General features: G+C 46.9%; 1 protein-coding gene across 1 annotated transcript in view; it reads right to left on the reverse strand.

Annotated features, from left to right (window-relative positions):
- Positions 1-14,423, reverse strand: part of Rptor (regulatory associated protein of MTOR complex 1) — a 337,753-nt gene that overhangs the window by 261,359 nt on the left and 61,971 nt on the right. The window contains exon 2 of the mRNA XM_076869269.2: positions 12,225-12,327. Within this exon, the coding sequence (XP_076725384.2) occupies positions 12,225-12,327 (103 nt within the window). The remainder of the gene's footprint in view (positions 1-12,224; positions 12,328-14,423) is intronic.

Raw genomic sequence — 14,423 nt, forward strand, 5'->3', positions numbered from 1 at the left:
ACAGAAAAACTGGCAATAACAAATTACTAGCAAATTGGTGACTACATGGAAAAATCATATACAAAGAACCAGACGCCACTGGAAAAGGGCAGGACACAAATATTTTTAATCACAGCATTCCATACCATTTACTTGCATTACTTTGATAAAAAATAAAAATAGGAACTAATGATAACATCACAGGCCAGGACTGTACAACTGGAGGCACCTCCTCTAGGGTACATCTGAGGCATCCAGGACATCTCCAAGCTGAGGCACCAGGCCCTCCCCTCTGTGAGCTCCAGTTCACAGCTCAGGAGAGCAGCTCTGCTTGAGGGAAACTGGGTAGAAGTCAGGCTCTAGCACCTGCAGTAGAAGAACCGCAGTAACGTGATATAATCAACAAGAAAGAAGATGCTAATTTTCATTTCTCTTTGTTCTACAGAACAGAGGTCTAAGACTGCAGCACAATTACAACAACCCCAACCAAGTCAGCTGAAACCTGAACAACAGAACTGGTAAGGGAGGGACGGGATCTGAAAAATGAAAATTAGGGGCTACCTAAGCACATAAACAAAGAAAGGGGAGCAGAACATAGTTTTAACAACAGAAGCATTTAAAGAGCAGGGCCTGTGCATGCGTGATGGATAGCACATCACACAAAGCTGGCTAGAAAGCCCAATCCCCTCCTACTGTGCAGTGAGGGTGTGGCCAGCAGCTCACAGCCCCAACAGTGGTAAAGGGAACAGGCCAGGCACAAGAGCCAAGCCTGTAATCCCAGCAACTCAGGAGGCTGAGGCAGGAGGAAGACAAGTTTGAAGCCAGCCAAGCAACAATTTATTGAGATATTATCTAAAAAATAAAGAGAATGGGGATGTGGCTCAGTGATAAAGCACCCCTGGGTTCAATCCCCAACATCAAAAAAAAAAAAAAAGTTCTTTGTAGAAAGAAACAGATGTGGGTACTATTTTTCATGTTTTTAGTCTCTGAATTTCCTAATTTCTTAAAATGCCCTACACATTACTCTTATAATAAATTTCTAAGGGGGGGGGGAGGGGTGTGCCCAGGCTCACCTGTGCCAGTGGCATTCACTACACACTGCACTTCCTGCACACGCTCTTCTGATGAACCATGTCACAGGGAGGGAGTGCCTTAGGTCCACCTGTCCTAGAAAGGACTGGAACTACCCCTCCCCACTGAACTTCACCCTGGGAGGTGAAGGCCCTTCTCCCCCACCACCCTCCGCACGTGGGCACAGAGGAGCTGAGGTCATCCTTCTGGGTGCGCCTCACAGCACCCAGCAGAAACTCCTCCTAGAGGAGGCAGCCTGACAGTGGGACTGCTCCCACTCCAGGCCTGGGATCAGGACACCTCTGGATCCAGAGGGAGGGCCAACAAAGTGGGCTGTCACCTTAATCTACTGGGAATCCCTGCAATCAAATTGATGGCCTCCCCCCAAGAATATGATGATGAGTGGGAGAGGGGAAGAAGCGTGAGGGAGAAGGCAAGAGCAGGGAAGGAGCGTGACAGAAATGATGCGTTGAACACTACAGAGACGATTCCCATACACTAAAGCCAACATTCCTGTGGGATGGGGAAGACAGACTTAAAACTGTAGCTGTCTTAGCCCCTACCTTGCAACACCTTCTTGGTCTCTATTTTGTTTAGTGGGGAAGCTGGGAAGGCTCTGAAGAGTGAGTGTGAGTAAATCAATGAACGTGTGGTGGGTAGGAAGCAGATGTGTCACCTGGCATATAACTTTTCACTTTTTAGAATTTTTCCTACCTGCACGATTTTCAGCATAACCCCTTTGTATTTCATGTCACTTAAAACTTCACATCAAAAAGAACATGGTTGGGCTGGGGATGTGGCTCAAGCGGTAGTGGACTTGCCTGGATCCTCAGCACCACATACAAATAAAGATGTTGTGTCCGCCAAAAACTAAACAATAAATATTAAAAAATTCTTTAAGAAAAGAAAAGAATGTGGTCTGTGGTCAGACCACCTCCTAACCCATGAGCTTAGGCGAAAGCTCTCAGGGGTCTTGGCCCGAGGTCACAGAAGGCATTGGTGGTGCTGACACTTAGCAGACAGGACCAGGCAGAATATTCTCCTACCTCCTGTCTTCTTCAGAGATACACAACCTGATAGACAAGCCACCCTCCTTTCCTCCTTAAAGAACTATGCTCTTCTATCAAGCACCAACTGTGGTCCCACACAGGCTCCTGAGGTCTCCAAGGGACCCTACCACTGTCTCATGGGCTCCTGAACTTGGTCCTACTCCTGAAGAGAAGAGGTGGGGGCAGGGACACCTAGAGACGTGCACAGGTAGATCTGTCCGCCCCAGCACCTGCCAGGTGACTGGGCCACAGGTAATATGGTTCTGGGTCTGGGCTGCATGGATGTGATCAGTTTGGAACAATTCTTTTTGACAATACACGTGAGCTAGGTGCACCTCTCTGTATGTAGGCTATCCTTCAATGAAAACTTGAAAGAAAATACAACAGAGCTCACTGCTCAAAGAATCTTAATAGTTCTTTGTACCTTATATCTAGTACACACTTAATAAACATTTGTTAATTGACTTATTAACTGAGTATTGCCTACTGGATCCAGTGTGAATTTCTCTATGGCTTTTAAGGACTCTGCCCACTAATTAGTTGTGTAACATTGAAGAACTAATTTTTGAGTGAGAAAATACATAATGGCAAAAAGGCTACTTTGAAACTAGGAATGACTGTATCTTCTTAATCATAATATCATCTCTCTGTATTTCATAAATAGTGAGGGGCTGAGCAAAGCCTGGAGCTACATGGCTACACAGAGGCACACGGACCGCTTTGGCTATCGGCAGGACTTGCAGCAGCCCTCAAGTGTCCAGGGTCCCAGGGTAGGCTGAAATTCTTCAGGAACCATCTCGAACCAGCCTGCCCTGTCCTATCCACTGAGCCTCACTCCATCCCGGTTCTTGTGCTACCTGCTGCAATTCTACAAAAGGCAGAAGCTGAATGAATTTCCAACAGATCTGAGGGGAAGATTGGGACACGTGTTTTTAAAACACAAGCCTCGTGCTGCACACAAGACTCAAGTGAAAAAGAGCCAGGGAGGAAGCTCCGAGTGGTCACACCATCCTCCCTCAGAGGCGGCAAAGGAGATACTAAATATTACCTTGAGACAGCAGCACTCTACAGAGAAAAGGGGGTTTTTGATCAGTGAGTTCCAAGAGCAAAGGTTTTAGTTGCAGACCCAGAGCTGGGCCAGAGCACTGGCAATCACTGGCCACAGCTAATGGGAACCCCTTGCACCCACGGGCCCAGCCAGGGCTCCAACCTCAGCCTTTCCAAGAGGGGCCTTCACTCCCCTCCCAGCTTTGCTCTGCCTTCCCAACCTGATGCACCACCCTCAGCACTTCCTGGCCCCTAGTCACTCAAGGCCAACCTCCTCCTCTTGGCCTCTAATCCCTTCCACCAGGCCAGGCTGCCCTCCTCGTGTGATGTGAGCAGCAGAAAGGCGAGGCACCCCACTCACAACTCCTCCGAACACAGCACTGGACTTAGCATATATGCACCCATCTGACTTATCTGCTGGCCAATGTGATTACCAGGCTTGTTGTCAGAACCCAAAAGTAGAGTCTGAGCAAATGCTCTGTAACCCCAGAGCCACACCAAGGACAGCCATGACTACTTTCTCTCATCTGGACTGAGTCTCTTGATGCCCGCATGGAGATTAAGGGGAGAATAACTGCTTTCTCTAAAGACTAAGAGAAAAACAAAGCAAAGAACCTCCTAAACAATTCCTTGGGATACGATCTCCATGCACCTCACAAGCCTTTGGTATTCCACCCTTGTGACGCACAGCTACCACCAGCTCGCACATAAAAGGTACTCTCGGTGAATTACACTGCCTCCTGCTCAGCACGCAGCTCTTCTACAACCTGCTCTCAAACCCAGTTCCCAAACGAATGCAAGGCATGCTTCTCTGTTTAGCAGAATTGTTTTCAGTATTACTGCGATAGCATTTAATGGCGGGTCACAAAACAAAACTGCTTCCCTCTGCTTTCCGAAAAGACATGAGAGTCTTTCCAGGAAGTAGAACAGCATCTCTCAAAAGCCAGAGGGAGACAGACACAGAGGCAGCGGTGGGAAGGCATGATAGTGGCATTCTGGAGTCGCAGGCGAACCAGAGCCCACTACGCCCACGTCCCCCCTCCTCTGCCAAGCCCCTGAGCACCTGGCCACCAGCCACCCATACTGCGAAGGGCCCCGCCTATGGTCTGCCATCTGGAACAGCAGCAGTAGGGCAACCTTTCCCTGCTTGTTCCTCCACAGACAATGACAGCCAGGCAGAGGCCTCAGGAAGGAGCCTAGGAAAGAAGCACTGGCTACGATGCAGGTGTAGGTGGCACATGCAGGTACACAAAAACAGACTGAAAGATAGGGACCCATGTCTCTTCTTAAGATTCCCATACCCCTTTTCTCTGAGGTCAAAACAGTCTCAGCCCAGCACAGCAATGGCCACACACACAGCTTATAGCAGAGCACAGGGCATGGGCTCAGATGGCCGCCTGACACACTGGGTGTTTAATTTGTTAAATAAAATGAGAAATATCATGCATTCTATTATGAGACATCTGTCAGAGATACTGGCTGGCTGGGCAGGAGGCCCACAAGGCCAGCACACCTAACAGGGGCAAATGAGGCATGTTCACTGCACCTCTCTGCAGCCAGCCACCCAGGAAGAGGCAGTACCCAGGGAGCAGCACATCACCCTGCTCGGCATGCGGTGTGCTGCGGGGAAGACGTTGTGTTGGAGTATTGTGGAGCAGGAGGCACTGAGTATGGTGCTACAGTCTGAATGTGTCCCTCAATTCATGTTCGTCCTTAAACCACAAAGTGGTGGGGGCCTCAGGGAGTAATTAAGTCATGAGGGCAGAGCCCCTATGAATGGAGGGGCTAGAGGAAATTAGCTTGGCCCTGTTACCCTCTTGGCCCTTCCACCATGTGAGGAGAGTTCAAGGCGCCACCTTGGGAGCAGAGAGCAGTCCTCACCAGACATAGAACCTGCTAGCACCTTGATCTTGGGCCTGCCACCTCTAGAACTGTGGGCAATAAATTTGTATTATTTATAAATTACCCAGTCTCCAGTGCCTTGTCATAGCTGCACAAATAGACTAAGACAGGGCTGGGGCTATGTGCGAGAGCACTCGCCTAGCACGTGCAAGGCACCGGGTTCGATCCTCAGCATCACATAAAAATAAAGGTATTGTGTCCAACTACGAGAGAGAGAGAGAGAGAGAGAGAGAGAGAGAGAGAGAGAGAGAGAGACACTAAGATAGCTGTGGGGGTGTTGAGCGGGTGGATACTGGGTTGTGGTAGGGGCATAAGGAGGCTGCCCTGCCAAGACAAGTCTCTATGTGGGGCTAAGGTCAAGGTCTCAGCCAATCCCCCTATAGCCCTGCATAGCTCCACTTCACAGGTGAAGAAATTGAGGCTCTAAACAGTCCAGGGAGTGCAGCATAACTAAATGAACAAAGCTGGGGTCTGTAACAGAGCACAAAGTGCTGAGACCAAGCGTGAGATGCTGACCTGCTGCCTTCTGAACAGCAGCATCTCAGTGATTTATGAGGCTGTGCCAGGTACGGTAAAGAGGCTTCCTCTCCACCCCTCTGCACTATGACCTGCCATGCAGCCTGGGTTTCTGTCACTAGCATCCCCTCTCCTGGCCTCACCAGCTATGCTGCTGCACAGCCCTCAGCCTAGTCACCTTCACACTTCAGGCCACTGCAATCTACCAGGCCCCAGCTCACAGCTGGGATGATGCAGGCCAGAGCTGATCCGTGGACCCATCCAGGCTCCCACCCCACACTGCCCTTCTCTGCACCTTCTCTGTGCCCTCAGGGTCCTGTTTCCCTCTCTCTGGTCTCAGGCCACATCATGTAGGTGGCCTCCCCAAGTCCCCAGCCTGTAGGGGGCCCCCTTCTTGAACCAGACCCACTTTCCCAGCTTTCTCCTGGAAGCTGACTCCACACTGAGGATTCCAGAAGCAGCTTTCCATATACAAAATGCAATCCCATCATCTCTCCAGATGGGCCCTGACTCATGGTCTGGGGTACTGGAATATCACCACTGCCTGGACTGGCCATGCCTGAAAACCAAAGCAGTTGATGAAAATGTTAAAATCAACAATCCTAGAGCCACAAGACAAGGCAGGAAGGGCACATCTGCTTGAGGATGAAGGAAACTGCAAGGCCCTAAAGTGACCTGTCAAGTCAGGGGCTCAAGGCCTGTGCAGAGGAAGCACAAAAGGCACATATGCCACAAAAGGCTAGCCTGGACAGCGTGCTGGCCACAGGCAATGAGGAGGGCAGACAGGGGAGGAGACACAGCAAGAAGTTACAAAGGTGGATGGTCCCCACGGGGTTGGAGCAAAGGATGAGGTAAACTGAAATGGCCTTCAGTATATACCACTTGGTAGAGAAGTAGACAAAGGCATGCCACACAGAAGTGCAGGCACAAATTACACAGGCACACGTGGGCACCCTGCTCCACCCAAGGGAGAGATCCTGGGAGCCACGGGCCCAGTTCTGATGTCACCAACTTGGTTTCTAAACACCACCTTCCACTAAGAGGAACTGAGTCTAGGAGTAGGGCAGGGAAAGAACTGGGCAAGACAGGAAGGAAGGAAGTACTTAAAAATGATGGAAGCACTGGGCATGGTGGCCACACCTGTAATCCCAGTGGCTCCGAAGGCTGAGGCCCTAAGCAACTCAGTGAGACCCTGTTTCTAATAAAATACAAAATAGGGCTGGGAGGTGGCTCAGTGGTCAAGTGCCCTGAGTTCAATCCCCGGTACCCCCTGAAAAAAACAGAATGATGGGAACAAAACAAAAGGCCAGAGAAGCCGGCCAAAAAGGTCAGACTCCCACTGCCTGGGTGGGAGCCCAGCTCAGTGCTCGATAATGACACCTAGATATAAAACGCACTGAGTGAAAAAGGAAACAGGACCTCCAGTAGTCTCCGGCCACTCGTCCAGGAACACAGCTCCACTCCAAAGGCAGTGCAGCCCAGCAGGTGCCAAGAGCTACAGCAACCTGGAGAGGACAGATGAAAACCACACCCTCCAAATAGGGCACCACATCAACACAGCAGCTCTCTCGGTCCTCTAAAAGACGTGGCCCAGAATAAATTCTCAGCAGACATCAAACATTCTACAAAAATAAAGCATACCTGTCATGGGAGCCGAGGAAAAGCTGCAGGCCTGCTGCAGATTAGAACACAGTTAAGGCAGCCACGACACTGAGCAGGCCCCTGTGCTCCCAAGGATGGCACTGGGCCACTGGCAAGCCTGAACAAGCCAAGGCTTCTGTGGCAGCCACCGCCCACAGTGCTTGATCCCAAGGATTACACTGTGATTCTGAACAAGAAAATCCATTTGCAGGAAACACACATTAAAGATTTCAGAAGTGAGCCAGGAACAGTGGCACATGCCTATAATCCCAGCAACTTGGGAGGCTGAGGAAGGAGGATCACAAGTTCAAGGCCAGCCTCAGCAACTCAGTGAGGCCCTCCCTAAACAACTTAGTGAAATCCTGTCTCAAAATACAAATTTAAAAAAAAGGTTTGGGATTTACTCAGTGGTGAAGTACCCTGGGTTCAATCCTTAGCACCAAAAAAGAATCAGAGGTGATAGGACAGCAACTTATTCCAATGAACCAGGGAAACTGCTCACTACTCTACTTGCAACTTTTGAAATTTGCTTTCAAAATAAAATGTGTACTGCCAGACACCACTGCAAATGTGCTGAAGCAAATCTTTAGGGTTCTTTATTTCTCATACCACATTGTTAAAATCGTCATCACCAGGACCAGGTCTACCCACTGTTTAATAAAGGACAAATGAAAAAATTTCAGCCTAGAAAAAGCACATGCCATTCTGAACTCAAAACTCCTTTGAGGCCAGTGTAGTGGCACACACCTATAATCCCAGCGATTCAGGAGGCTGAGATAAGAGGATAGTGAGTTCAAAGCCAGCCTCAGCAAAAGCAAGGCCCTAAGCAACTCAGTGAGACCCTGTCTCTAAATAAAATACAAAATAGGGATGGGAATGTGGCTCAGTGGTTGTGTGACCCTGAGTTCAATCCCAAGTACAAAAAAAAAAAAAACTCCTTTGAAATTATTACAAAGTAGACTTTATTCCTAAATTATAGGGGGAAAAAAATAAACACAATATTTAAATATATATTCATTTGCTGAATTTTTACACTAAAGGAAAGGAATTCTTTCCTTTTCATTAACATCCAGTAAATCTTGATCAAAGAGGTTATGGAAGAGGGCTCTCTGGATTTTGGGGAGAGTACATATGAAAGAACTCTAAAGTATCTAATAAAAACCAAAGTCCCTTGGCCCAAGAAATGTGATTCTGTCCTCAGACACCCCCCCACCTATGCATCCCAGTGGGGCCATACGTCCCCTGCAAGGCACATAGCAACCCAGGTGAGCAACGCTAACATAAGAGAAGTTGAAGAGGGACAGAACAAAAATGGACTGAATAAATTCAGCTGGGACAAAGGATTCATGGAGTGGAAATAGCTGGGGTGGTGAGTAAGAAGTCGACATGGAGCAGCACCATCAGCAAGGGACAGCAGTAGCTGAGGAAGACAGCTACTCTGTCGGTGGGTGCAGGGCAACAGGGCCTGGGCAAAGGTTAGTGACTGCCATCCAAGACACATTGAGGTAAGGAGACATGCAAATAAAGAAGGAAAAATAATTTTTCCACCTTGGAATACATATAATTTTCATTAAAGTAATGAACTTCTTTAGCTGAGGATATAAAAAGCTGGGTGAGGATGAGTTTGCCCCAATCCTACCATGCAGAGAAACCTGCATAATCAATATCAAACTTGTCTTGTGCTCACCAGGGAGCTGAGACTACAGTGAAATCAACTGAATTCCATGAGACTATCATCCTCCCAGAGAGACAGGACTCATGCATTATTTCTACCTGGAAGAAACCAGCAAAATGGAACCATATACACACAGCCCAGCTGGGGGGCCAGCATGGCAGTTTGGAATAGGTAGGGGTCCCAGAACAAGGGGAGCTCCCATCCCCACGGGCCACTCCAGTGGCTTGTGAAAAGCAATGGGGGCAGGCAGAGTAAAGTCCCCCTAGCCTGAATCCCTGAGGCCAGAAGCAGGAGAACCTGTCCACAGAGCACAGGCTCAGGCCCTCGGCCCTGGGGAAGGAGTGGAGACGAGGCCTGTCTTACTTGAGGTGGGATAGAGAACTCCCAAAATTCAGACAAAGACAACTGAGAAAAAGGTCAACTTGGGGCAGAGGCAGAAAACACCTTGGGCACAGAATTCTGCACTGATACCAGACAGGCTGACTACTGCAGGACAGTTAAAAGCAGTGGGCTTAATCTCCAGTACCAAAAAGTTTTTAAAGATAATGACCGGAGTTTATTGCAAAAATAAAGATATCAAGCTACTCATCCAAAAATCTCAAAGAACCCCAAGAAGAACAAATTCCAAAAACCAAACAAGCACAAAAGCAGATATGTTACCGACAGTCTACCCAAAATCTAAAGGTAAAAAGGAAATCCCGAAGACTGCCGGAGGCAGAGGATGGGAAACCTAACCAGAAGCCAGCCACCAGAATTATAGCACACTTCTCATCCAAAACCTCGTCACCAGAAGATGAGTGGCTACTTCCAAATACTGAAAGAAAAATCTCAACACAAAACCATAAGCAGAAAATATAGCTTTTGACAATAAAGAATTTTCAAACAAAAATCTGGTCAAATTTAATTCCTTCAGACCACACTGCAAGCAATGTTAAAGGAAGCTCTTCCCGCAGAATGACTGGGACTACAGAGGGAAACCTGACCTTGGCGAGGGATGCACAGCCCCCACATGGGAAATGGGAGCAGGAACAGAAAAGACATCTTCAGTCTCTCTCTTCAAAACCCTCCTGAGTGCTAGAAAGGATGTGGTGCAATCATACACACACCAGGAATGCAAAATGGTACAGTACAAAACAGCTAGACGGTTTCTCAAAGAACGAACACAATTTAACATGTGACCTGATAATCCCATCATAAATATCTGCCCCAAAAAAAGTCCATACAAAGATTAAGTACTTTCAGAAACTTTAATCATAACTGCCAAGAACTGGAAACAACTCAAAGTTCCATCAACGGATGAACAATTCAACAAAGTGTGGCATCTCCATACAAGCGGGACAAACTCTGTGCTCTGCCACACACTCTGCGGTGCGAAGGGAGCAAGGCTCAAAAGGGCAAACTGCATGGTCCCTGAAGCGGCATTCTGAGGAAGGGCAAGGCAGGCACAAAGACCAGGGCTGGCTGCCAGAGCTAAGGAAAGAGGGCACAAGGGAATTCTCTCGATATGATGAAAATATTCTATCCATTGACCGTAGTATCTGTCACACAACTGTATGTTTTTGTTAAAGCTCAGAGAAATATATTACATTCAAAAAGGTGAATTTTACTATATATAAATGGTTTCCAAATAAACTTGATACTAAAGTGGGGGAAAGTGGATACATTATGTAATGGTTAAAAATACTGTCACTGATGGAAGAAAATATGTGCAAATCACAAGGGACTAATATCCAGAAAATAAAAACCTCCTACAACTAAACAACAAAACCCAATTCAAAAATAGGTTAAGGACTGAATAGATATTTCTCCAGAGAAGTACCCAAATGGCCAATAAGCCCATCAAAAGATACCCACCATCACCAATCACTCAAATGCAAATCAAAACCTCCATGAGATACCACCTCACACCCACTAGGATGCCTACATCACAAACACAAAACAGTAAGTACATGGAGCAACTGGGACCCTTGCGCATTGCTGGAAGTGATGGAAATGGTGCCGCTTCTAAGGAAAACAGCATGGCAGCTCCTCAAAAATTAAGCACAGAATCACCATGTGATGCAGCAACCCTACTTCTGGGACTAACTCAACAGAATTGAAAGCAGATACCTGTACACCATGTTCACAGCAGCGTTATTCACAATAGCTAAACATTATTGTGAGGAAAGCTAAAAGGTAGAAACCATTTAAAAGTCTATTGATGGGGCTGGGGCTGTAGCTTAGTGGTAGAGCACTCGCCTAGAACATGTGAGGCACTGGGTTTGATCCTCAGCACCACACAAGAATAAATAAATAAAGATGCTGTGTCTATCTACAACTAAAAAAGATTTTTTAAAAAAAAAAGTCTATTGATGAATAAATGCATAAACAAAATGTGGCAGAACAGACACCAACAGAGTATCATTCAGTCTTAGGAAGAAGATTCTGTTACCTGATACGGCATGAATGAACCTGAAGACCCTATGCCAAGTGAGATAAGCAGGCTGGGGTAGCTCAGAGAAAAGGAGCATTTGCCTGCATGTGGAAGGCCCTGGACACACAGCGCAAAAAAAAAAAAAAAAAAAAGAAGAAGAAGAAGAAGAAGAAGCAGAGGCAAATATCATATGATGACACTAATCTGAAGTCCCTAGAGTGGTCCAACTATACAGCCAGAGTGAAATTGGGGTTGGGAGGTGCTAGGGAACTATGTAATGGGAACAGTTTTGGCTCGGGGTGGTGAAAAGGTTCTGGAGGTGGATGGTAGTCATATCTGCCCAACCGTGGAATGTGCCTGTGCCACAGACCCCATACTTCAACAAGGCTGGGATAGTGCTTCACAGTATGCATGCTTTATACCACAACAGAAAACAAAAAAGGAACCGTCTCTAGACTTTGTATGGGTTCTAATCCCAGCTCTGCCACTTACACACAGGACAACTTTGAACAAGCTCTCATATCTATGTATCCTCTTCCTCATCTCTGAACTGGAGCTCAGTGATAGAACCTACCACACAGGGTTGGGGAGATTAAAACAGTTCACACCATGAGCACTCAGCAGATACCAACAATGGTGAGCTACAGTGTTTCATGTGATTCTTTACTGGAAATGGCTCAATTTGCTTTTTCTGTAAATACAAGCAGTATCATCATTCAATTTTTAAAAAATGTATGTAGCTATTTTGTGTGCCAAATGCAGGGCAAATTTAAAGGAAAAAATAATCATTATTTTATCAATTTTCCTTGAAACACTTTCTCTGCTACAAAATAAAAGTGAATGCATCTAAAATCACTTAGAGATTACATAACTCTGAAAAGAAAGAAAATCCTGGGATTTACCCAGCAGCACAAGGAAGACTGGAACTTACCGATCCAGCACTCTAAGCGGGCACAAGGCGTGGTCTTCACCACGTCAGGAGGGTCCACACCAACATTCAGGCACAGAACTAAGGCCACGCTGACTGTCTTCATCTGGAAGCACAACAGAAACACATCAACAAGGACTCGGGGGCTGCCTAGCCTACTGGCCCCTCCCCGCGCCCAAGCCTCCAGCTACTGTGGCAGGAGCAGCTGTTCTCAGTTTCCTTACCATGAATCTCCAGAAACAGATCTGATCAGAAGACATAACAGCTTAAAGCACTTGGTGTGTTCTGCCAGATCCCTTGCAAAATTGCACAAATTATTATTTACAATCATTTATCATTTCATGAGGAAAACCATCCTGTGGATTTAATTTCACTCTTCCATATTGTGAAGGTAAATATTTCTTCAAGTATGTTTTCACTATCTGTATCTCTCACCTTTTGTAAATTGTCCATTCACATTTATACGGCCACTCTCTTACTGTCATCCTGACTTTCTCTGATTAGTTTTCACATGCACATGACACAGAAAGGGAAGGCTACACCTTCCTCCATGGGACACCCCAGGCCATCACTTTCTGTGTCTTCCTCCATACATGCTCCTTTTCCAGTGCTCCAATAATAGGAAACAGCCCCCACCCACCAGCTGCTTAAGCCCAAAACAACGGGAAGGCATCCTTCACCTGCTCACTTAGTCAATACATAATGAGCACCTACCAGGGGTCAGTCACTATTTACAGGGGCTAGGGAATACATCAGTAAATCAAAGAGATAAAATACCAGAGATAAAGGGCTGGAGGTAACACTCACAGTGCCCAGGAAAGGGCTATGAGCCGGGCACCAGCCCTTCCTCCTCCAGTAACCAGCACCTCACACTCAGCCTACCACCTGAATGTCTCACTTCTTTCCAATACACTACCAACTGGTATGCATGTGTAAGTGCGCACGCGTACACACATGCGCGCATGCACGCGCCCCTCCCTTGACACAGTGGAGTCAGGCTTACATGGTCCCTCCACCTGTTTAAAGCTGTCCCGGAGCTACTTGGGAGCTGCATGTCCTGCTGCTACAGCTCAGCTCTCCATCCAGGGTAGCGGTGCCTTTGGTCCCTCCACGTCCTCCAGGCCATTCAGCAGTCTCTGCTGGGCTCCCCCATCCCCTGCCTCACCTGGCCCCGTCTCTCCTGGGGTCTCAGCCTCCTTAAGCCCCCTCCAGCAGTGCCTTCCCCCAGTGCCAAGCCCACCTATGCTCCATGGTCCCAGGCTCATGGCGGACTCCCACCAATGTATCTAAGCACAAATCTGGCACAGGTCAGGCACACAGGTCTTTGTCCTAGTGTTTTGTTTATTTTTCTGTGCTAAGAATGGAACCAAGGGCCTCACACGCATTGCCTGTGTAGCCACTAAGCCACACACACAGCTAATGTTTTACATTAGATTATTATTCCCTCTGGGTGTTATATTGATACATGATACAATGAGGATTAACTATCTTTCAAAACTCTGGCCATTTGTGCCAATTCCCCTAAGCACTCTCCCCTCAATTCAGTTTGTGGGCCTTCAGTGTACATTAATTCTTACACAAACCAAAGTCTATACTGGGCAACCGAATTTACCCACTAACCCCACACCCCACGCCTCCTGCCCCACCAGCCAGTTCTTCTAGCTTGAGCTGCTGGTTTAAACAATTTAGCTTCAAATTTCATAATAACTTGCAAGGGTCAGTTTTTCTTCCTTAAAATATATTTTAAAATCTTACTTAGCCCATTTTATCTTCATCCTTTTTTCCTAATTAATCAATTATTTGATTTTGAATCACACTGAGGTTGTGATTAAAATAGCACTAAGTATTTAAATCAATTTGGTAAGAAGTGAAACCTTCATAATATTCTCCTGAAGAAGACACAGCATGTTTCTCCATTTAAGTCTCCTTGTAACTTTTTCAGCAATGTTTTTAGTTTTCCTCACCAAGAAGTCCTGCACATGCTAAGATTATCCCCTGACGTTTCACCAGACCCAGGAACAGGCATGTACTTCTCTGAAACCACTTCCTGTTGGCCCAGAGATGGCCTTTATGCACTTGGCTAAATGCTTAATCACTCGTCTGTTCTGCAGCACTTCTCTTTAGGTTTGGAAGCAAATAGTGAGGGCTCTGCCTCATGCCAACAGGTCATTCGTCATTCTGTTTTAGGTCTCACCGTGTTGT

This window comes from Callospermophilus lateralis, chromosome 11 (assembly GCF_048772815.1).
Source record: "Callospermophilus lateralis isolate mCalLat2 chromosome 11, mCalLat2.hap1, whole genome shotgun sequence".
Classification (NCBI taxonomy): Eukaryota; Metazoa; Chordata; class Mammalia; order Rodentia; family Sciuridae; genus Callospermophilus; species Callospermophilus lateralis.